This window comes from Patella vulgata, chromosome 5 (assembly GCF_932274485.2).
Source record: "Patella vulgata chromosome 5, xgPatVulg1.2, whole genome shotgun sequence".
NCBI classification, from domain to species: domain Eukaryota; kingdom Metazoa; phylum Mollusca; class Gastropoda; family Patellidae; genus Patella; species Patella vulgata.
In genome coordinates this window covers 20,956,064-20,981,886 of record NC_065883.2, presented here as the reverse complement: position 1 = coordinate 20,981,886, position 25,823 = coordinate 20,956,064, and the positions used below count along the sequence as shown (strand labels likewise).

The 25,823-nt window shown below is 36.0% G+C and overlaps 1 protein-coding gene and 1 long non-coding RNA gene across 2 annotated transcripts; one reads left to right on the top strand and one right to left on the bottom strand.

The window, feature by feature from the left end:
- Positions 1-2,626: 2,626 nt before the first annotated feature.
- On the top strand, positions 2,627-7,993 carry LOC126822207 (beta-1,3-galactosyltransferase 1). Its single transcript, XM_050550955.1, has 2 exons — positions 2,627-2,672; positions 3,706-7,993. Exon 2 carries the CDS (start codon positions 3,723-3,725, stop codon positions 4,995-4,997), a length of 1,275 nt encoding a protein of 424 aa, XP_050406912.1. The 5' UTR covers positions 2,627-2,672; positions 3,706-3,722; the 3' UTR covers positions 4,998-7,993.
- Positions 7,994-17,381: 9,388 nt separating this feature from the next.
- LOC126822211 (uncharacterized) lies at positions 17,382-22,099 on the bottom strand. The gene is made up of 2 exons (XR_007680722.2): positions 21,366-22,099; positions 17,382-17,586 (listed from the first exon to the last, which is right to left on the bottom strand). It is a non-coding gene; the product is annotated as an uncharacterized LOC126822211 (long non-coding RNA).
- Positions 22,100-25,823: the final 3,724 nt, after the last annotated feature.

Below are 25,823 nucleotides of genomic sequence, written 5' to 3'. Positions count from 1 at the left end.
TGAAAGTGAATGCGCATCCATTCTTGTATCATGAAAACATGCTGAAAATGATGGAAAGTAATCAACCTTTCAATAAAAATGTTAACTTGCTAAATTCCCCTTTGTTCTTTGTGACCTCGGAGGCCAAAAGGTCAAAGTGTCTGTTTTTGCACTAGGAAGATTTAAAACAATAAAATGTCAGCGTAAAATATAAAAACTTAAGCGAAACCTGTTCTAATTCATAAAAGGAACATTTAAAATTTATCTTTAGGGCGTCTTAGGACCGTACATTTACTTTGGAATGTAAATGTTTGTTTGTTATTGTTGGTTTGTTTGGGGGGTTTTTTTGGTGTGATTTCCCCCCTTTTTTTTTTTAAAAAAAAGCCTTATATATTACCAAGATCGACCTAGCCAACATCAAATTAAATGTAACGTGTAAATATAAAGTGGCTCTACAGTTCAAATATGTGTCTTTCTTTTTTTTTCATGAATTGTATTTCTTACAAATAGAGTGTAATAATACTTTTTCTGTTAGAGGAATTGTGATGCAATCACATTATGTATTTTGTTGAGTTTAGACCAGTGATCCTCAACCAGTGTGCCGCGGCACACAGGTGTACTGCGAGATCTTCCTAAGTGTACCGCGAAATTTTGAACGGCACACCAAGAAAATTTCTCACTAAAGAAACCAGCTATCTGAATTTCGAAACACTGCAATAAAGTATGTTCATAGCTGTGTTTTCTTTATTTAGTTTGAGTCATTCTATGTGTCTATGACTAGTCTGTGTCTATGACTTGCCATGTTTTTATTGTGCAAACTTCAAATATTTTTCATACATATTTAGCCAGGTGTGCCGCTATTTTTTCATGTGTTCAAAGGTGTGCCGTTGGCAAAAAAAGGTTGAGAAACACTGGTTTAGACCAAACCAATATTATATAACCCACTTCAATAGAAGGCTTGATCTCGCTTTAACTCCTTGACCTTATGCTAATATCAATGAGCAAAGTGTTAATTTTAAATACAAATTTTTTATTTTTTTAATTGAAACAACTGGGAAATACGATTAATTCATATCAAAATACAAATGAGGTGTCATTTACGAGATTTGATAATATTAAAAGAAATAAGTCATACATGAACTCATTGATGGGAGCAACACTTCCTTTGAGCGGTAATTCGACACAGAAAGGTAAATAAAAATGCAGTAAATACTTTTTGACTTATACTATCACAGTTATCCTTACATCAGGTGGTACATTGTATTATTATAGACTATTGTGCTTCATTTTCAAGAACTGTCACATCTTTTAATATCAACATTATTTATTCATATGGACCGTTCTGTAAATTGATGAAAACAGAACTGTCAAAATCTAAGCTATCATGGCTGCCGTTGTCATGTGTTAGTAAATGTTAGCAAAAAGCCTTGTTTCTAAATTTTGGATAGATTATTATTCATGTATGTTAGAATAATAATCATTTTGAGGGTCTGATATAGAATTTGTTACCTAGATATAATTTTTGTGGGGCAAATTCATTTCTATGGAGTACCATTTGAAAAACATCATATATTTTCCAATCAATCATTCAGCTGGACTTTTCCACATTCAATAGTGGACTATTCGTGTACAATCTAAGATTAAACAATGTGTTGAGTGTGAATACATATGCTGATAACACTATTTTGCTTATAACGTTTTTTTAGGACTTCGAATTTTGTCTAATGATTTGGATTGTTCGTACTTGGTTTTATTTTATAACAAATTATTTTACTGTAAAACTCAGTAAAAATGTTCAATGTTTAATTGTCAATGCATCTTTATGCTCCCTGGCACAAAGTTTCAAGGGGTGAATTAAGAAGTAATACAAATAAAAATTGCTGAAAACCAAAAGCCGTTTCAAGGAAATTGTGATGCAGTGTTTACAATTTTCCATACAGACCCGAAACATTTAATCCAAGTGATGTTTATGATGGTACTCAATACAAAAAGTCCGAAAGTAGTCCCTTAAACAAAATGGAGGATATTTGGAAAAAAAGTTTAATTATATGGCCGTGGTGTGCTAAAACAAAGATAGTTTTAAAAATTTGAAGTCTTGATGGTTGTAGTGTATATATTCAGGTATCTCTGTGAGACTTTGTGATTTCCCATGTTGAGTTGTTTACCCTGTAGCTGCGCAGTGCTGAATAGGAAATTTGATTCATATTTTCCAAAGTTACAAATTCCAAAGTCATTTTTTTTTTTATTTTCATCCATTTTTTATTGTTCAGTATCATCTCAAGCACATTTAGACACCAAAATAAAGGCACTAAAGGTGTTGTGAATGATTTTTTGAGGCCCCCCCCCCCATTTCAGGTGTTGTGACAATTTTTGTCACTTTACCTTACCCTTAATAGTTATAACTGCAGATATTACGTGATTTGAATAATATGCAATATTCGATCAAGCATTTGCTCATTAGTTACAAGTGGATACACTTAATCAATACCAAGTGCTATTATTATAATTCAAGTGTACTTTTATTCAGAATATGATATTAAATAAATTGAACCGTTTACAGTCATTATTTCAATAAAATAATCTATACCTTCACAGGTGTTGATACTACGCATATTTGAAAACTATTTCTAGTTTATCAGCTATGCTATTTTACTTATGTCAAAGATTGTAAAGATGTCTTTATAATACTTAAGGTTAGTAGACAATCATATAACTATAAATAGCGTGGCCTACCCACTACCCACCCTATTCTCCACCCGACGATTCTGCTTAGGTGTAATAGAAAAAATAAATGCATAGGAAACTAAACTGTATAACCGCCCGGTGAATTTGATGATATTGCACAGTAGATTGCAGGACAATGAAAGAAATGGGGTTTAACATCTCGTCAATACAATACATCGGTCATATTAAGACTAACATACTGTTTCTCTATAAGGAAACGTTTGGCTCGATTGCGTCGTTGCCACCTCTTCATCGAATTGGGGAGGTTGGGTGGTCAAGTGGTTTATCGCGTGCGCGTGAAATTACAAGGTCTGTCATTGAATCAAGTGGTTTCGAATCCCCTCTTGAACGTAACAAGGAGTAGACGAGTCGTCTGTCCAACCTCCTGGGCTTTCTCCTGGTCATCCAGTTTCTTCCCACTGCTAAAACCCCCTACGCGCAAGCGAATTATTGAAATAAAATTGAAACATGAAAGTCCAGAAATGACCTAGTTTGTGTCGAGTGGACGTTAACCCCATCTCTCTCTCTCTCTCTCTCTCTCCCTTAATCGAATTCCATGCCAAAAATCCAATTCCTTGTAGAACAGTTTAAGCACGTGCTGTCACCTTTAATTCAAGACAAACAGCTGGCAACGCCCCCTTTTCGTGCAGTATATAAAGCATGGGTTGCTCGCGAAATCATCAGTTGTTAGAAGATGCAGTATTTTGAATAATAGTTTTTATGAACGTTTATCAATATTCTGACGTCTTGAAACTCATCTATCATAATGCCTTAAAACGTGTGTCTAATCGTTCGCCAATTCTCATGAACTTAATAGAACAATTATTAGTTTGAATTTGAAGAAGTGTGGGCGGAAATCCGACCCCCTCCCCCTTCGCATTACATACGTAACCATTGATGAGCCTTTAAAACCAACCCCCAACCACTTGTAAAAATTCACTGCAGCTCATTTTAATATCGTAGAATTCATTTAATTATTGGCCTACACTTTTATCTTTTCAGATATTCAAAATGCTGAGATGAAAATGTTTGTATATCGATCGTTAAGAGCAGTTTTACACGAAAAGATATTTATCTTTTTGTTTCTTACATGTATATATTTTTTCATCCAGGATCCGTCGATGAAGGTCATCAAAAAGCACATGTATCGGAGAATTGAAGTTTTAAAGAAAATACTTGATGACGAAAATAAAAATGTTTCCATGATCCAAATTGAACAAGAGAGAACACATAGAAATGAAATTGAATATATATCCAGGATTCCCGATCCAAACGGGCGAACATATAGAAATGGGATTCAATATACATCCAAAATTTCCGATCCAAAAGGAAGAACACATAGTAATGGAATTCAATATACACCGAATATTCCTGACCCAAAAGAGATGACATCGAGGATACCCGACCCAAAAGGGCGGAGAACATATAGAAATGGAATTAAGTATACATCGTTAGCTATGTACCCATTAACAGTAACGAGTAAATATGTCATTTACAATGAAAATATATGTAGTGACGTAACGCTGGTCACCGTTCTTGTCATGGTCCATTCCGCTGTTAAACATTATGCCAGACGACACAACATCCGGTCAACTTACGGATCACGTAATCTTTTCAAACCTGCGGTAATTCGGGTGATATTTCTACTCGGACTACCAGCAAAACACAATAATCTTGATCAGTACCATATTAAAAAGGAAGCCGAATTATACCGAGATATCGTTCAGGGCGATTTTGTGGATACGTATCACAATTTAACGAACAAAGCCGTAATGGGTCTGCGTTGGGTCAGTGAAAATTGTCGAAACGCTAAATTTGTGGTAAAAGTTGATGATGACGCAGTGTTCGACATGTGGAAATTTATAAACAAATTTCCTGAAACAGGAAACGGCAAAACGATGTGGTGTAATATTATGCCCAAAGCTATTGTACATAGATATGGTAAATGGGCAGTTCCCGTGAGTGAGTTCCAAGGATATCAAACGTATCCCTGGCCCTACTGTGGTGGGTTTGTTGTGATTATGAACGGAGAACTTGTTCCTGCGCTGTTTAATGCAGCACGGACGTCGCCATTCTTCTGGATAGATGACGTCTACGTATATGGAATATTGCGATCAAAGGTCCAGGGATCTTTAATTAAAAATATGCCCGTTCATTTTAATCTGTATGTGTTTCAGAGAGAAGGGAGGAAGTGCTTAGCATCCAAGAAATGTGGCCTTTTAGCTACTGCTGGTACCGAAGAAGATTTTCGTTATATGTGGGGTTTGTTAAAATCGAGTAATCTTCGTCGTTAGATGAATATTTTAATGTCCGTTCATTGTCCCCCGCCTTTCGAAGAAAGCAGGGGACTATTAAAATGGGTCCGTCTGTCTGTCCGTCCGTCCGTCCGTCCGTCCGTCTGTCTGTCCGTCACACTTTTTGGGACACAATAACTCTCTTCCTAATTGAGCTAGAATGTTCAAACTTGGTGTATGTGTTTATTAGGTCAATGCCTTGATGGAGTTCGAAGATGAGCATTTTCCGCTTAGGGTAAGCAGAGATAAGCAATTTGATTGGTTGATGCTTTGGGACACGATAACTCTCTTCCTAATTGGGCTAGAATGTTCAAACTTGGCGTATGTGTTGATTAGGTCAATGCCTTGATGGAGTTCGAAGATGAGCATTTTCCGCTTAGGGTAAGCAGAGATAAGCAATTTGATTGGTTGATGCTTTGGGACACGATAACTTTTAATTGAGCTAGAATGTTCAAACTTGGTGTATGTGTTTATTAGGTCAATGCCTTGATGGAGTTCGAAGATGAGCATTTTCCGCTTAGGGTAAGCAGAGATAAGCAATTTGATTGGTTGATACTTTGGGGCACGATAACTCTCTTCCTAATTGAGCTAGAATGTTCAAACTTGGTGTATGTGTTGATTAGGTCAATGCCTTGATGGAGTTCGAAGATGAGCATTTTCCGCTTAGGGTAAGCAGAGATAAGCAATTTGATTGGTTGATGCTTTGGGACACGATAACTTTAGTTCTAATTAAGTGAGATTGATGAAACTTGGTACATTCCAATAAAATCGTATTCAATATTTAATTTTAACAAACCTTTTTACATATCACAGAAATGTAAAATAATATTCGGGGAAATTTGACCGTTGATATCTAGGAAATACCTGTTAGCAGACACAGCATGTACAAATTGTAGCCTGGGAGTGGGAGCAGTTTATTAATAGATACATTTGGTACCGTAGTTGTGTAACCAAGGTAGCCTATTCTATAAATAGCGATAGAATGAGTGACAAATAGAATGCCGATAAACCATGAAACAAAATATTCTATGTCATAGTATTTGGTTTTGTGCATAAACAGCTTTATACCGAAGACAACATATTAAAAATAGTAAGTCTACTAAGTGATGACGTCGAGTGAATAATAAAATAAATTAAGCGTCACAAATAGAGCGCGTGCTTTCGCCGTAAAACGGTGTCGTCTGCTAGAAAGACAAAACGTGATTTATCATCACCCAGTTGTGCAAACGAAACGTCTTTATACAAACTTTTCCTTTTTATAAGCTCGTTTATATAGTTTATGCTTTAGTTCTTGAAGAAGCTTTCCAATGTATTACCCCTGTAATTCCTCCTCTTTTATCTGTACAATATTTTCGAAAAAAATGAAACGAAATCCACTTATGTATACATTTAGGTTACATTATAGCCTACATGTCCCGACTCAACTTGCCACATTACATGTCATAATATTATAACCAGGTATTGATAAAAGCATCAATTGAGCAATTCCAATACAATCCAATACAATGAATATAGGCAAGGTAAATAAACAAATAAATGGAAAAAACAAATTGAAAAAGAAACTATTATAAATTAATTAAATATGTAGTATGCAATAATGAATTGACATTTAATGACAGAAAGAAAACAGTGAACTTTGCACAACTTGCAGCAAGATGGAAAATAGACCCGTTGATACAACCAAACTCTAGATCTGTAGGCATAGAGCATGTTTTCCCCTTAATATGCTATAATTATTCCATCAAAAACATTGTATGCTTAGACTATAAGTAAAGATATACTGTTTGATTGTTCAATACTTTGTAAAAGATAATTTGTGATAAATTTATATGTGTCCTCTAATTATTTTCCTATTTCGGCGGGGGACATCAGCCTCACTGTTGGCTTGTTTTAATTTGCATGTGTTTCAGAGAGAAGAAAGAAAGTGCTTAGCATCCAAGAAATGTGGCCTTTCAGCTACTGCTTGCACAGAAGAATACTTTATTTATATGTGGGGTTTGTTAAAATCAAATAATCTTTGTCCTTAAATGAATATTTTAATGCACTAAAAAGGTTTAGTAACTGCTGAGAAGATTTGTATATAAACAGGTTCCGTTCCATAATATTATAAAGGTTACTACACCAGGGGCAGATCATGCATGTGACGGGCCGTATGAAGCTGGACATGGTTTCACTCCATAAAATATTATATCATAGTACACCAGGACGCATCTGAAGCTCGAAAGGGTTCTGTTCCATAATATATTGTATAAATACTACATCAATGGCTGTTCAGGCTGTGGCCGGCCGTATGAAAAACTGGAATGGTTTCACTTCATAAAATATTGTATACATAGTACACCAGGGCGCATCTCAAGCTCGACAAGGTGCCGTCCCATAATATATCATGCTATACTAATGGCTGTTCAGGCTGTGGCGGGTCGTATGAATACAACATTTAACTATTTGATTATTTTCCAAAAAGTGACGAAGAAACTTTCACTGCAAAGGATAGAAAGGGTGGAAGAGTCCCTTTAACAGGGATTCTTTTTATACGCCCACATTTTCATGTGGGCGTATATTGTCGTCGCCCCTGTCCGTCTGTCCGTCCGTCCGTCCACAATTGTTTGTGAACACTCTACAGGTCACAATATTTATCCGATTTCAATGAAACTTGAAATATAGGTTTATCACCCTAAGATCTCAGTTCCTTTCGATATCGGACTGTAACTTCATGGATTATGGCCCCTGATTATAAGAAAAATCACTTTTTTTTAGCTTGGCTTGGGAACACTGTAGAGGTCACAATTTTTATCCGATTTGGTTTAAACTTGAAATGTATGTTTATAACCCACAGATCCCGCTTCCTGTTGATATTCGCTCATAACGGACCGTAACTTCCTGATTTATGGCCGATGATTGTACGAAAAATCGCGTTTTTAGCTTGTGGTCCCTCTAGAGGTCACAATTATTATCCGGTTTAAAAAAAAACGTTCGAATATATCACCGTTACACCGTAATTTACGGGATCGGCAAATTCAGGTCATGCTCCCATTAATATCATTCGTTATTTCATGCCCTCATTAAAAACCAATCATTAAGTTCATACACTCATTAACTTCATAGTTCCACCAACTTCATACTCTATTCGATATCATTTATTAATGATTCACTGATTTCATGCTCTCCTTGAAGATACCTTCACGCGTACAAACTGTGTGATTTCGGTATCATAAGCAGCCCACGGGACGAAATTGCTAGGGTCTCACTAACTTTTGATAGATAAATTATTTGGATATTTTTTTAGCTCAAATATCATCAAATCACATAATTTGTACGCGTGAATACATCTTTAAAGAATAGTTAGCAAAAATGCAAGGAAGCAATTGCCGTATGCTTTAAAGGGAAAGTGAGAAATGTTAGCAATATTGAAGGAGTCCAAATGGCCCCCACGTTAATTACAAAACATTCAAGACTTAATATAGACTTTAAGACTATAAACGATATATAAGAATTAGTCCCAAATTCTCAGGCCTGGAAATAACGGTTTTAGATGTACCTGACAAAATTTCAGGCACTAATAAAATAGTACCTGACATTTTCAACTTAGTGCCTGACATGTATTAATAATATCAATAAAAAAAGACAAATCAGTGCCGGACAAAATGACAGGCACCAGTGTCAGTGACAGTGACATTGTCAGTGACAGGTGCCTTATTTCCAGGATTGCAAATACTCTTCAAAAAAGTAGGGGGTATTGAAATGCAAATACCTATGCAGGTTGTGATATGATAAATAGTCATGGACATTTGACATGCTTTGAGAGTATGTTCACAGATGACCACTGAGCTGCACATGCGACACGCAATAGCGCCATACAAGTATGAGGGGTTCATTGTCAAATTTGACACTTCAAGGAAGTGTTGATGAAAACTGCCGCGTGCTGGTTTATCTATCCATGTTTGCTTTCCTATCGGTCCTTACATAAGATTTACTGTTTAGCGTATCTTTGCTATAACGTGTTACGTTTAATTTTATCGGGAGACGTGTTCGTCGACGTCAACGTCAACAGACAACACTGCAAGAATTGGCCGTGGAACTGCAAGAGGAGTGGGTCAGATTTCCCAAATCGTGATTGGACGGTTGATTAGGAGCATGTCACGACGAATTGCCGAATGTCTGAGGATTGGTGGAGCAATTACTCATTATAAGACAAAAATCAAAAACGTCCATTTTCACTTTTGACGGTGTATCTTTTTGCGAGTGAAATGGGGCCGTCAGATAAAAGCCCATATGAACTGCTTATGTTCATGTGTAGGCAATTGGCCTGTTATTAGCATACACTGGTTACCTCCAATAAAAACAGCAGTGCATTTCCGCAGTTTTGTATTGTTTCTGAATATCCCCTACGTTTTTTTGAAGAGAATATTTGGACTAAAAACATATTCATACTAATTAATCTATCAAAAATTTGCTTCAAATGCCACTCAAAACTTTGTATTCGTCGGCAGATACCCGTTGTTAGAAGGTCGATTTTTCAGAAGGTATATTTCGTTACTTAATGTTCATTTAGCATACATATCTTAATCATTTTCTGTCAACTACTTCTTCCGCCGTTTAATTGTCTGTTGTCTGTTGACAGCCATCATTGTTCCCAAAACCGCCTAACCATTTGGTCAAGAAATAACAACCGCTCCCAGCCAAGCTAGCACACAATAAGCTGGCAGACAACAGTCGGGTTGCCAGTTAGTGATACCCTGACATTTTTGCCCAGTGCTTGCCCCATGGTTGTTTTTCGGGTAATCCACTATTTTTCCAGTAAGATTGGATGTATATACTTTCCATATATACCACATTTGCCATAATTGTATTCGGAATAGCCACCCGATAAATACTTTCTGGACAATGTATCTTTAAAGCCAAAGAATGTCATTTACATCTCTCAGAATATTTGAAAATCCAAGCCGGAATGTACCCCAATTAATTATTAAAGAATTCAAAATCAAGATCGCAACGATAGATAATTTGCAGGGCCTGGATTCAATCGAATTAAATAGAGGTTTAGCGAAACGTAAAGATGGCAACGGCTTGTTTAAAAGGGATATAGACGAAACGGGGCTAATCCAAAACGACTAAAACTTATATGACTGTGTAAATGTTAAAACGAACGAAAACAAAACGGCCAAAAATGTGATAAAAATTTACCTAAATAATACTATACGTCAGTGGGTTCTTAAAGGGCGTATTGATATATTTTTTGGAACCTTGAAATATACAAAATTGGTTCTAAAAGCACATATTAATGTAATATGAATATATGTAAATTGATTTATATTCAATTTGTGAAAAAACACCTATTAATTAGACATTTATTAACATGACAAGACAATAATCAATTCCGATTTTCAACAGATTTGAATCATATAAGCCGTTGATGATTAACTGTAAAAATGTTTTTGGTTTTCGTTGACAAGATAATCAGAATATTTTTTGTTCATTTGATTGACCCTGTTGGTCTTCCGTAGGTATTTATCTAACTCATCCTCTCTTAAATCACTGGAATACTCGCAATCGGTAGAACAGTCCGATTTTGTTTGAACGGGGGGTGGGGGTGTTTAGCCAAAATGCGACCCACTGATACACATGCCCCTAGTACGAGTGACGCAGCACAGTAGCTGATCTTAAAGCTGGGAATAGGTGGGGTGGGGCGGTTCCAAATCTAGGGCGCTTTCCACAATCCCACCCCACAATAAATGTCAACAAAATACTGGCTATAACATTGAGCGTCCCGGTAGAATTGTATTGTATACCGGTAATTCTATAGTTGTATGCTGATCGTTGTCTCGCCGGATAGCAGTTTTATTTAAGTTGAGATAAAGTCCATGTCATATGATGATTGTGGCTATAACACTGAGCAACCTGAGAAATTTTGAAAAATTTAGTCAATATCCTGGCATATCAGGTCATTGCTGGGAGAAATTCTTGTGCACGAGAGGACCAGAAATGTGAGTCAACGGGACAGAATCTCGAGATCTGTCCCTGTCAATTTCGCCTGTTTTGCAAGAGTTGACAAAACATTTGTACAGTCTGACGCCCCACGACCCAAACACCAGTGATACTAACTGGGCAGTTCACTATAACCGTGAATATGATAGTGCTAAGATAGTGCTGAGATAGTATAAGACAACAGGAGTGGAAGAATGATATCATAATGGAATCGAGCGCCGAAGGCGCGAAAAAATTTCAGATATGTAACTGAGCTTTTAATTTTTTGGGACTGGGCCTGAAAATTTTTGTCAATGTCATGGCAAATGTAACCAAATTCTCGTTAACGAGAGGGTAAGAAATGGGACTGGATCTTGAGGCCAATCAGTCAATTTCGCTTGTTTTGTGAGAGTAGAAAAAACAATTCTACAGTCTGTCGCTCCACGACCCACTCACTTAGTTGTACGACTAACATGGCGATTTACTGCAACTCTGAATATGATAGTGATGAGATAGTATAAGACAGAGGAGTTGAAAAATGATGACATAATGGAATTTTTCATTTTTGAGGACTGGGCCTGAGGGGATTTTATCTCAGTGGGGCGCTTACTTGGTCTCTGAAATGCCATTTCCTGGTGGTCAGAAAACATCTACAACATGAGTAAAATACGTTTCAATTTTTTCCTGGGATTTAAAAATTCTTATGTGCAATTATATAGATCGCCTTAAAATTTCATAATTTAAAGATTTTTTTACGTATTTTTGAAACAAACTATGCTTCCGATAACTTTTTACCACTGTTCGGCTAATATCATTCGTATGACAATCAAGAATGTATTTTGAAATATCAAAATCTTCGTAACAAGCTCTCTTAATTTCTTAGATCAACATACACATAACAGGGAATTTTTTTTTCAAACATGACAAGTTATTTTATACTATGCCGTTGCAATTTAGGTGCACGGATTCACACAAAATTATTCCCTTCTATTTTGGCATTGTATGTTTACTTCATTAATTCATTTAGTCTGAGACCCACTGCGGTGAGCACTCTTTTTGAGACCGACTATCTTTTTTCCTTGGGGGGGGGGGGGCATTTCTTAGAACAACATACTCGCAACAGAACAGAATAAGAGTGAAAAACATTTTTTCAAACATGACAAGTATACATGGTTATTTTATATTATAGTTTTGTGTGACGTATGCAATTTAGGCTCACGGATTCATGCGAATACATAATATATTAAATATTTGGGATCTATTCTGGCAATGTTTGTTTATCTCATTAATTCATTAAGTCGCCGATGCATAATTTTGAGGCTACACATATTTTTAGGGACCGACTATTTTTCTCCCTGGAGGAAATTTTGTTCTTCGACCAACATACTCACTACAGAGAGAGAGAGAGATAGAGAGAGAAAAAAAATGGGGTTTAACGTCCACTCGATACATACTAGGTGATTTCGGGACTAACATGGTTCAATTTTATTTCCATAATTCGCTTGCGCGTAGGGGTCTTTAGCAGTGGAAGGAAACCGGAGGACCAGGAGAAAACCCACGAGGTTGGACAGGCGACCCTACTCCTTGTCACGTACATACTCACAACAGAATAAGAGGGAAACATAATATTTTATCAAACATGATAAGTTGACATGGTTATTTTATACTAAAGTTTTGCGTGAGTAGCGTGACATATGCACTTATTTTGCGATCGACTGCACTGATTTTGCGACCGACAATATTTTTTTCCAGGGGTGGGGGTGGGGAGGGGTAGGAGGGGCTGCATTTCGGGTTTTATGCCCAACGCCCAAACTCCAAAGGCTACATATATTTTTTTTGGACTGAATAAGCACAGCAACCCAACACACCCCTACCAGTAGCTTCGTCATACGGACAGCTTTAACATTTTCCGGACAGTGCTATGGCCCAGTTTTAATACGAATTCCAATTATCAAAAGATATTTTACGAGAACGCTAAGGACTAAATATGGTCCTTGCCAGGCCATCCGTCCTGCACCACTCATAAGGGGTAAATTCCGAGGAACTTTCTCGGTAAAAGCCAGGAGAAAACCCAAGACCTATTGGTTAGCGAGGCATCGTCTTACTCACTGAGCCACCGCGGATGCCCTCTTTTAACCACATTAATTACTTAACGTACATAAACAAAATGGAATAAATATACAACATTAATGCCGAGCGAATTGTTGGCATAAACTTAATGTCTTAAAAAAAGCATTAATTTTATTTGATTTGTGGGTTATTATATAATCAATAATTTTTACTTATTATCAATACCTTAATCAATATTATTTGACATCTGTTGACCCTCTGTTTACTAAAACTAACGAATTCAACCTTTTATACTAATTCTATTTTGGATAGTGATATAGTACAGGGGCAAAGCCTTGCTAAAGAAAATGAAATTCTTCGAAAAGGGGTTGGTATAGAATTTCTTTAATATATGATTAATTTACCGCCAGTCTGGTTCACCTACAAAACAACAAAGAGTGTCGTTTTGAAACGTATTATCTAATTTGTCAATTTATTTGGAGAATAAAACACAAGTTGAATTAATGATGATTAATAATTCTTAACATTTGAAAATAATAACCTTTTAAACGACATATACACGGAACTAAAGAATGAAAACATTTCTTTTCAGATTAGATAGATAAAAGGGTTAGTTGAAAATGTTGAGACAAGCAAAATGCCGTCTCTGCATTAAAAAGAAGGTACCGGGGATCCTGTGTGTAATATTTCTATACATGTTTGTCCTTATCAATATCTCGTTGGTTGATGACGGCAAAATATATGTTTATAGAAGACTAAGAGTTATGGAACGACTTCTGAATATAAGTCAAAATACCAACCCTAAACGAAATAATAATCACTATACCACAATGGGACGTGGTTTCATTTCGACACAGGCTACGTTCATAAGTATTACCTCAACTCCGCACCAATCAACAACCCAGAATTTAACCAGTAATAAATTTAAGAAACGAAATACAAATTATTTATACAAATCCAATTCTATATCCCCAGAAACATTTCCATTAACATTGAACGGTAATTATATTATCAATAATAAAAATATCTGCATGGACACTCCTCAGGTAACAGTACTCGTTATGGTGCATTCTGCGATTAAACATTTTGCTAGACGTGAAAACATACGAACCACTTATGCATCGCGTTATCTTTTTAAACCAGCAGTGATTCGAGTGATCTTTCTACTCGGGGTTCCGAGTAGGAATCAAAACGAACAGAAGAAGATAGAAGACGAGGCTCGAATGCATGGGGATGTTATCCAAGGCAATTTTGTGGATACATACCATGATCTTACCCATAAAGCAGTAATGGGTTTGCGTTGGATCAGTGAAAATTGTCGAAATGCAAAGTATGTAATTAAAGTTGATGATGATGCCGTTTTTGATATGTGGAAATTTCTTACGGAGTTTCCCGATCCTGGCAGTGGTAAAACTATGTGGTGTACCGTTAATAACAACTCACATATTCGAAGATTTGGTAAATGGTCGGTTAGACGAAGTCAATTTCGAGGTTTACAGCGCTATCCATGGCCCTATTGTGGCGGGTTTGCTGTGGTTATGAATGGTGGGCTTATTCCTGAACTGTTCCGTGCCGTACAAACGTCCCCATTCTTTTGGATAGATGACGTCTATGTTTATGGTGTTTTACGTCACAAGGTAAAAGATGCAGTTATTAAAGACATGCCTAAACATTTTGCTTTGGTGACAAACACAGTCTCGGTCATAAACTGTTTGCGTAATACAAATTTAAACTGTGATTTTGTAGCTGGTATGGCGAACGAAGCAACTTTCAAAACTATTTGGGGTTTAATGAGATCAAAAAGAAAAAAATTGACAATAAGCCTCAACATGCTCTCTTTCTACAAACCAATAGAATGAAACATTCTACGCCTTTATGTATCATCACTCTGGGATTTTTATTACTGCTTCTGGAAAGTTATCATTGAACTTCATTACCTCACTGGAGTTTACAGTCAAGTGTAGAAATATTGTCGTTGCGATATTATTTTCAAATTTATAGACAAGGAATAGAGAAAAATGATGGCATTTTATTGTATCAATTAATATCTTTGGCAAATTATTAGATTCACATATATGTACTTAAATCAAGTTAGCGAGTGAGTGGCATATTGTTACATAAAAAAGAGTTATAATTTGGTAAACATTAGCTGGTTCTGTGGGAATAAGAATATCATGTATTACATGTGATAGGAAAATTAAGATTGCATCATTTGGCTTGTTTAACCAATCTCTGTACTTATTTACATATTTGACCAATTAGATAATTGAAGGTCCAAAACCCAAAGCTACAAAACTATCATATTTGTGAGCAATCGTCAGACAGCAGACAGACACTGACACTGGAAGGGAAAAGATGTAACAGTTGCTATCAGCAGACTCGCCCAGCGAGTCTGGCTGGATGAGGTTTGAGAGAATGACTTTAGTATTGTAACCTATACCATGCCTGTATCCATGTATCCGTCTATGATATATAAAATGTAAAAACGAACTGTTGCATTGTTATTCTTGGTAAGGCAAACGTCTTAACTAACTGAGATAGATAAGAAGAAGTAAATACACAACGTGAAGTGAAAATACTAGACGATCACAAGGCTACTAAGATATGTAGTAAGAAAAGATGCATGGGTCATACGTAGGATGTGGCGACCGGATTTGGTTCCCCCGCTCTTCACGTCTAACAGAAGACCCATGGTGCTACACAAATCGTCGACACATTTGCAGAATTTAATACGTCTACAAATTTCTCTTCTAATTTGTTAATAAGACACAAAACTAATTTTTTTAAGATGTGTGGATTTTCGTAATTTAGACTAATCCAAACAAATGTTTAGGCATAAATTAATGGTAGTGATAAACTGCAAGTAAAATAGGACAACGTTTTGGTTTTGAAAACAACATTAGAAGAACAGCCCTATTTAATATCACTCGAGATGACTTTTAACTTAGATCTACTGTAGGATTTATTTTGTACAACGTATTCAAATCAGCATGATGTCATATGAACGCTAAGTACATTATGTTCATTTTTAGTCAACTACTGCAGTCTTGCTTCGACATCTGTTGTCATAATATTAGTACACAATATATAAGACTATTAATATATCTAAGCCATGTAAACTTCTCGAGATGTGGTATCCGATGTTTTGTTAAAGAGAACGTATGTTATGCCCCTTGTACGATACCCGCCAGAATATCTGAAGTCATGGTCTGGACAAGGATTTCAGAAGTCAAAATCATGGTAGGAAATAAATTGGGAGCAAAATCAGAGAAATGCATTGGACAAATGTTGAGCGATATATATGTATACTGTTGACGTCACGCCCGTCAACCGTTGTTACCATGCCTCGTGTAATCAAACTTCATTTGTATTTTTCTTCTGATGAGTGTGGAGTACCGCATGAAACTTTAAGTAAAGAACTTACAGATTTCATATTTTTAATTATTTATATATATTGATTTATATTTTATTTAATATATTTATGTGGTATAAAATTCGTAATCAGAAAACACGGATAAGAAACAAAATGGTAAAATGTAGAATTTACACTAAAATCATATGAAGTGTGTGTGGGGTGGGGTGGGGGACGTAATTCTTTGTATATTTAATTTAATTGTACAATTGTTGATCTGTTTCAAAAATAAAATTGCCAATTTCATATGTTTTGTGGGATGACAATCTATTTTCCTTTAAAATTTACATCTTAATTTTCTGCACAATCTGGTTATAACACAGATCCTAATTCGTTTCGCTTTGTATTTCGTTTTACTGGTCTTTACTACTTCATGTAGTGGAGACCATCGAAAGTATAAAAAATAGATCTGTATTTTAATCAGATTTATTTCTGCACTAATTACCGGTTAATGAAGGTGGGCATGCTCCATGCAGTGTGCTACGAGAGGAATTCTGCGAGGACAGCTACGTTTCCATCCACTCTTCTTCGACCTGTGAAGGGGTATTTAAAGTGCACCCGGATGTGTACATGGAGCCTTATGCGAACAAAATAACCCAAATCTGCCGATTCCAATTTTTATGTCCAACGTAAACTTAAATTACGCCGGAAACTTAAAAATACCATTAATGGCCAAAATTGTTTTCAAATGTCAGTTTCATATACACATATGGGATTTCAATGGAACAGGTGTATAGACTCTCCTAATAATACGACCATCGACCAGTATAATAAACCACTCACATTGCCTGTGTTTGGTGTTCATATTTAACCAAACTATAGTAACGGAAATCATGAGAACAATGGGACGGCTCTTTTGAGTGCAATACAAAGCAATAACAACTTTTTTTTTTTTTTAAAAAAAAGAAAGAAAAGAAAACAACAATAATATATGCAAATTTAGGTTTCGTTACAATTTTTATTATTGTTTTGTTATACGGGCTGTGACAGATTTTTGACGTCATCTATGTAGAGTTATAAGTGATGTTTAATCCATACAGCACGCCTGATTATTATCCATACAAATATATATCGCAATCGTTCCGGAACAGCCTTCTTCTTGTGTAACACAGGTACCGCCTACAATATCACACCTCTCTAACTCTGAAAATAAAAATAATTGGTTTATTTTTAGTCCCAGTCACCCAGAATCCCCTAGTCTTCAACGTACTGAGAGGGTCTGGGACCGTAGTCAATATTTGACGAAAAGTTCATTGCTCATGCGTAACTGCGAGTTTGGTTTTTAATATGGTTGATTATCCAGTAGCTTTGGCCAAGTCAAGTAAGAATTGCTCCCCTTTCCGCAATAAATTTCATAACTCCTGCATTAATATAAACAAACATCAATCGTGACGACAAAATAGACCGGGAGCCCAGCCGGTCAACCTAGCTGAAAAGTGTACCAATTTTCTCCTATATGGTATCAATGTATGTATATCAGGTATCATCAGAATGTAAATCTGGTATTCCACGCCCTGAATGCCATGAATCCCAACTAGGCTAGATTAGTTCAAAAGTGTACCACACCAAAATCTTATTGCAGTGTACCGTACATCTTCAGGTATTACAAAAACACCCTGACAGCCATTTCTAGTGCTGGGGTACCCCTGACAGAGCTATGTAATTGCCAGACATCTGTAGTGGTGGAGTATCCCTGACAAGAGTTATCTAATATTTAGCTAGGCTAGATTAGCTGAAATCTGTACCACCTAAAACAGCTTTTGAGTTGTTCAGTACCATCACAGGAGTCATGAATGACCACTGCCAGACAGTTTGTGCGGTGGGTACCCCTAACAGACACGCCCCAAAATGCCACGCCCCCAACTTGACTAGCTTTGCAGGCACTGTTCCCGTGTTCTAAAAAATTCGATTTTTAGCCAGGATGCGTAGGATACTAATACCTTGCACGTATGGAAGATGCGATAAACTGCGATTGCAAGAAATTGATTTTTGGGCAAAAAACATTTTATGGGGCTAAAAATGCGTTTTTGAAAAATAAAATTGTTCCTACAACCGCAGTTTATCACCTCTTCCATATGTGCTAGGTATTAGTATTCTACGCATCCTGGCACAATTTTTAATTTTTTGGACTACAGGAACAGTGCCGACTAATCTATCCTAGTTGGGGTCGTGTTATTTTGGGCGTGTCTGTTAGGGGCAACCCACCGCACAAACTGTCTGGCAGTGGTCATTCATGATTCCTGTGGTGGTACTGAACAACTCCAAAGCTGTTTTAGGTGGTACAGATTTGAGCTAATCTAGCCTAGCTTTGGTCTGGAAATTAGATAACTCTTGTCTGGGATACTCCATCACTACAAATGTCTGGCAATTACATAGCTCTGTCAGGGGTACCCCACCACTAGAAATGTCTGTCAGTGTTTTTGTAATACCTGAAGATGTGCGATTTTCATGTGGTACACTTTTGAGCTAATCTAGACAAGTTGGGGGGCATGGCATTTTGGGCGTGGAATACCACACCCACCACCAGAAACCCGGCAGACTTACATTCTGATGATACCAGATATACATACATTGATACCATTTAGGAGAAAATTGGTACACTTTTCAGCTAGGTTACCCCCCTTGGCTCCTGCTTTAAAAAAGGATTAATGTAGAAAACATAATAATATATGGCCCATAAAGAGGGAAATTTTACAATAAAACAAATTAAGAGTGTTGGATTTTGAACTGGCAATGCAATCATATGGATTTTTTGAAATGGCATTCTTAAATTAATTTCATGGGCGTCAACATCTTGTTTTAGGACTAGTTACCTCCCTTAGACTTTGTGATAATGTAAAAGACCGGATAATCTAGCCGATGACCTATTATTCTCTAATGTTGACGAGGAATCCAGACTAATATTCGTAGAGTATTTTTCTGGATGATAGAGACTAGTTTATGTTTAAATTAAAGAGTTGGGAAGATACGATCCACCAGCATATTACATTTCAGTCCTCGTAAACTAAAATAAGACCTAATTTCCCTTCCACTTTCCTTCATCTGCTTAAAACAGTGTGCTGGATTTGAGCAAACTCGTTCGGTTTTAGACCTCTTTTCTTTGGACATTAATTTACTTTTTCGCCTGAATCGGTGGATGGACTAAAACTAAATTGGTAGGTGTGTTGCTTGGTTAGTACATGTTATATGGGTTTTAAATTGTAAGGAGATAAAGTGATGAATAGATTTTGTTGAATGGGATATAACAAAGGACAAGCTCCGTGTGATTAATATTTTTGTTTCAAAACATTTAATTTTAAATGTTGACTTATTGTGTCGACAAAGGAAGTCAAAATTGGTTATATCTCAGTAATGGACGTAACAAGGTCGACTGCGCCCAGAACTCCGTGGTTCCGGCGGGCCTCTTCAAAGTTACGGTTATCGACGGTTGATTCTGGGGAGGAGGGGTGGGTCGAGTTTAAGTGGACATTCTCAACTATAAATTATCGATATAGTGAGGATTATTCAAGAGTGCAAATTTAGAATTTTTTCAAGTAACCAATAACGTGTATGAGTGTTTGGTGTATCGTACCCATAGATATTGGTGTAAAATACAATTTCTTGACCCCATACAGATGTGGTTACGTACATCCTGAGATCGAGCTTCATTGATAGAAATGCGTTCAGTTATGTCTATGGCGATGTAGGGAACTGTGTGATAGCAATAGCAAGTAAAATGAGCTTTTAGATGATCATGGCTTATGGTAGGATTGGTCGATTTTAATCGATTTTAGAACAATATACATATTTTTGGGACTAATTCTTATATATCGTTTATAGTCTTAAAGTTTATATTAAGTCTTGAATGTGTTGTAATTAACGTGGGGGCCATTTGGACTCCTTCAATATTGCTAACATTTCCCACTTTCCCCCTAAAGCATACGGCAATTGTTTCACTGTCCTTACATTTTTGCCAACTATTCTTTAAAGATGTATTCACGCGTACAAACTATGTGATTTGGCGATATTTGAACTAAAAAAATATCCAAATAATTTATCTATCAAAAGTTAGTGAGACCCTATCAATTTCGTCCCGTTGGCTGCTTATGGGTTTTTCAGGGAATACAGTATTTTTCTAGTAAGTTTAAGTGTTTTGGCTTGATAAAGACAAGAGTATCATCGTCCAAACGTTGCATGTTAATAAACCAGTAATTGTTATTCCATAAATAGTGTTATTGTGTTACTGTTCAATTACTAAATGCCACTTAAAGAATCAATGGCTTGCAATATATTATATTATACCAAATATGCCATACCTTTATTGTAAATAACTACTCCACAAATACTTTCGTGGGGCTGTCTCCATGCATTTTAGAAATATATCTTTACAAGACATCAGGTCTGAGAGGGTTCAACGGATCACTATTTGCGATGGAACCTGGATTCAAGATGTTTGTTCGGTAGGCCCTATACGAGTACTTCAAAGTGCACCAAATCGGTTTTTGTGTATATTGTTCAGAGGTTTGCATTCTGATCTGGTAATGGTAACCGGGATTAGAGGTCAGAATCCGTCAGAATTCATCAATTTCTCGGAGTAGGTCCCCGGAATCAGAGAACAACACCCACTCCCTCACCACCTTGTGTCATTGTGATTAGTGATGGAACAGAATCTATACGATAAAACGTTCGGTTCAAAATATAAAGAGGAACTCCGTGATTTTACTAGTTTTAGTTTCGCTTTTTTGGCTTTATCCGTCCAGTGTGGAAAACAGCATCCGTATCAGTTAATAAATCTGTTGGCTATGTCTGTGGTTGGAACCTAAACTTCTATAATATATCCCCTTCACAGAGTAGATCAACACATCCAATTTAATTCAATCGACCCTTTGTTTTACCCAAATCAAAGTCTTAACTTAAATATTGTATGTACTAAAAATATTTACCTCCAGGTGGACCCCCAGGGGGTGGTGGTGGTGGTGGTTGATGCCCATTTCCGTGTGGCATGGATATTACGCCACACACATAAATACACAGTAAAACTATAGGTAACACCTTGAGAGACATGATAAACAACAACCTGGCACTAGTAATCTAGAGACGTCTGAATTGTGACTTATTTTTATAATCATGGAGTAGATATGGGCCTACGTTTTTTTCCAGACACCTTATTAAATTCTCTAACATAATACTAATCGAAAGTTACATCTCATACAATTGATATATTTGACTCGGTTAATGTGATGCAGTTGTTGAAAGTTTAATAAAGCTACTGCAGCTGTTACGACGTCTTGGCACTTGTATGCTGACAAAGGACAACTGTGATAGAATGCATAACTCTTTTTTTTATTAAAAAGATATTTTAATACTGGATAACATATTTACATGTACAACTCTACATGTGAAAGTCATTGTAGTTAGATATAATAACGTCTATCTAATCTACTCCCCCCAGGTCTCAGAAGACCTAATTGCCGTTTAACTCTAAAACTATACTTTTAACACTGTGGAGTGACATCTGTCACGTGATCTCGACAGACAATCCTGATTGGTTTTCATGTGGTAGAAACAATTAAGCTGATTGGATAACTCGTAGTCACATTGAGTTTGATTGACAACTAAGGCACTCTACGGTTAATTGGCGTTGGTAAACAGAACAACGAAAGGCTAGTGACTAATGATCTGGTGTCTGTTATTATAGCACGCCGAGTAAATAGGCGTTGGTAATCAGAACAATGAAAACTAATTATTAAGTGTCACACATCTTTACTCTAGACAATATGTGTTAATACCTGTTAAACGTTAATCTTATATCATCTAATTTGTCTAAAGGCACGCCGAGTATACAAGTTTGTACAACATATTACATCTTACATAATACTATGTCAGAAACCCCACACCTAGCACAGATTGAATCTTACAATTAATCTGTCACTTAACATGTCCAACGATGGGATAGACCGTATAAAATATAAAATTAAAATATGGAATCAAATACAATATTAAAATTTAGACCCCAAATGATATTGTATTACTCAACTGATAACTACGGGAATGGCCGGAAGAATAACCTAGTTTAAAGGCACAACACAACAGATCGTTCACTTATATTTCAAAAGTAAAAAGTATGAACATTAAAAAAGACTGTTGTTATTATTCAATCAAATTATGAATCTTCACGAAGAATAGACTAACATTATATTACTTTAACGCTATCATAAACATAAAAATGGGTGCGTGAAATTAATATAAACCCATGTAAATTTTAAATTACCATGACATAAGTTGGAAGTTGTCGACTTTTTAAAAAAAAATTAAAATAGATGTACTTACATCGTGTATACTACGTATTTAACTTTTATTCTGAAAAGTTGTGGCTTTAACGTTATAGATTCAACCACTTTTTTTTTTAAATTAATTGAAATTATACCTTTTTTTGGTTTCGTTTTGTTTTATATACTAAATAAAATGTAAAATATATTCGACGGATATGTTATACTCAGTGCGTTTAAAAATAGATCATTGGACGAGGTTGTGGTGTATTTGAAAAGCTGCATTTACCATTGGCGGTTTAGGTTCTGCAGGAAGAGCGGGGCAGTAATGACACAATGTCAGATGTCCATTAAAATCTCAAATACGCAAGTTAAAGCAAAGAAAACCATAAACAAACTTGCTGGTGCATGTATATTTAGTTGCCTGGCAGCACTAGTTTTGGTTACTATGATGAATAATAACACACGTTATTTGACACGTTACTATTATTGACATGTTTTAATTAAAGTTTACACATATATTAAAATTCAATGTATGTTTTTCATATGAATAGAAATTTTATTTGAAAGACATGCCAGACGTTACGTGAAATAAGTTAACGTCGACAAAAAATAATACCGTTATGAAAATAGTAAGATTGGATATTGATCAAATTTCTTGAAATTGTTGTAATTATATTCATAGATTAACTTCTTCGAGAAAATTCACTTTTATAGCAATTAAAAATTGAACAGCGTTGTGGTTCAGTTAGATAAATTTAGCCAAATTATATGTTTTCTTGTTTTAAAAAAAAGGGTATTGAAGTTGTATTAGTAATAGACTAGCTTATAGTGGGTTCTTTTGCTGCAGATTTATCGCCCTTTTGAAGTAAAGTTGTCGATACCTTAACGCATGCCAATCGAGTAACCTTTAGACAATTAGCTACAGATCATAACATCAGCAAAACATCAGTCGAATGGAACGAATATATTCGGTTTTTCCGGTTACCTCCCACCGCTAAAGACCCCATATGTTAGTCCCAACATAGCCTAGTTGGTGCCGAGTGGACCTCGGTTTAAAAATAAAAAATAATCCAACAACATAAGGATTTGTAGTAGTTTCTATTATGAATGTTTTAATCCACACAACACTTCCTGTTTAACCCGCAATATCACCCCCCCCCCCCCTGTTTAGCCTGCAATATCACCCCCCCCCCCCCTAAGAGTAGGACGTTAAACCCCATTTCATTTCATTTCACCCCCCCCCCCCCACACACACACTCCATCTGAAAAGAAAGATAATTGGCTGATATATATCTATTTTAACGATTCCATAACATCAGATAAGAAGCTGTGTAGATAATATTTTATCCACAGTTTCACGTTGCAAGAAACGACATGGTATGGGCCACTGCCATCTATTTTGGGGAACCGCCTTTTTGGAATGCACAACAAGGTCGTTACCATCTATATCCAAAAAAAAAAAAAAATTGGGGTTCTTCAAAAAAGACTATTGTTATTATCTAATTAACCGTGTCTGGGTATTAAAAAACATGATGAAGATTGGACTGGCCTGTCAGAAGAATATAACATAAGTCACATAAAAATGGAGGTGCAAAAATAATGCACCAATGTAAAGTTTAAATGACAATAATATAAGAATTGATCAATTTGAATAATTTTGGACCCAATTTTTAAAAAAAGAGAAAGCTTTTAATTGAGGATGTTCCCAAAACTGGACTGGTACCTTTTTCTGGTGATAATATCTTCTAGACCGACCATAAACCTTGGCCGGCATTTCTATTGCAGCAACTGCATAGGTTAAAATCCCTTAAATTAAAAAACATTTTTCCCCTGATAAAAGTCTGTAAATAAAGCACCCGGACACGTTGGAAATTAAGCGATGAAAGTAACGATTCGTCAATTGCATTTTTCGCCAAAATGTTAATTTATCACGCCTTTTATTCACGCTAGTACTCAGAATAATTATTTACCATTAAATTAAGAAAACAATATCAAAATAACAACGCAAGATATAATCGGATTTAAAACAGGCCTACCAATTCTGTTTGTCTACAACAAAATGGAAGCGTGCTGATTACATTGCGAGAAGCATACGTTGAAAACCTTGTGAAAGCAATAGAGGGTACAAATTTGAATAACATTCAAGTTTTCCTTTATGATAATAAGCTACAATTGATACAAAGCTGCAGTTTGGGCGTATTTCTACGCAAAATTAAACATACGTTATGTAAGAGCTAAATCTGCCTATTGCAGGTCTTTCTTAAGGCCTGAAATGTTATCTAAATCATTAATCAGACATTAATTAACTTATCCAGACCATAATCAACTCTTGATGCCATCGCTAGCCTAGGATATTTACATGATTTAATTCAAAAATGGATAATCAAGACTATGTTTTTTTCGTACCGACTTTAGTAATGATGATCGAGGCTAGACCTAAAATTCAATCGCTAAATTATCGGTTCAGAGTGGATCAATTTGACTGAATTTTTTAGCAAATTCCCTTTACATTATCTAGCTTTTAACTATAATAGTGAGAACTTCCAGCTCTTTATCTAATCTCCCATAATGTTTCTTGAATTTACTTACTGACGTTATGTAGCGTGAAACCAAAATTGAAAGAATTATGTACACAGTAATGCCACGCATGTCGGTAAAAATGTTACATATCGACTCTGTATCTAATCTCCCATAATGTATCTTTAATTAAAGACATGCCAGGCGTCGCGTGAATCATTTAAACTCGATACAAATAATTCCTTTGATGGATATAATAGGATTAAATGTCGATAAATTCTTCAGAAAGCTGCAATATTACAGATTAACTTCTTTGCCAGCATAAAGAAAATATTGAACAACATTATTATCTAATACACTATATATAGAGCATGGGGTGAAATGAAATTGGTTTAACGTCCTACTGTATAGGTCAGTTGTAAATGAAATGAAATGGGGTTTAACGTTCTACTGTTCTGCTCCTATACTGGGCTAATGAAGACGGGCATACGCCATATAGTGTGCTATGAGGGAAATTTTGCCCGGGCAGCGGCACTATCGCCTATTCTTATATCGAATTCCAACTGCCAAGGGATTTTTTACGTGCATTCCAATGTATACATCGGACCTCGG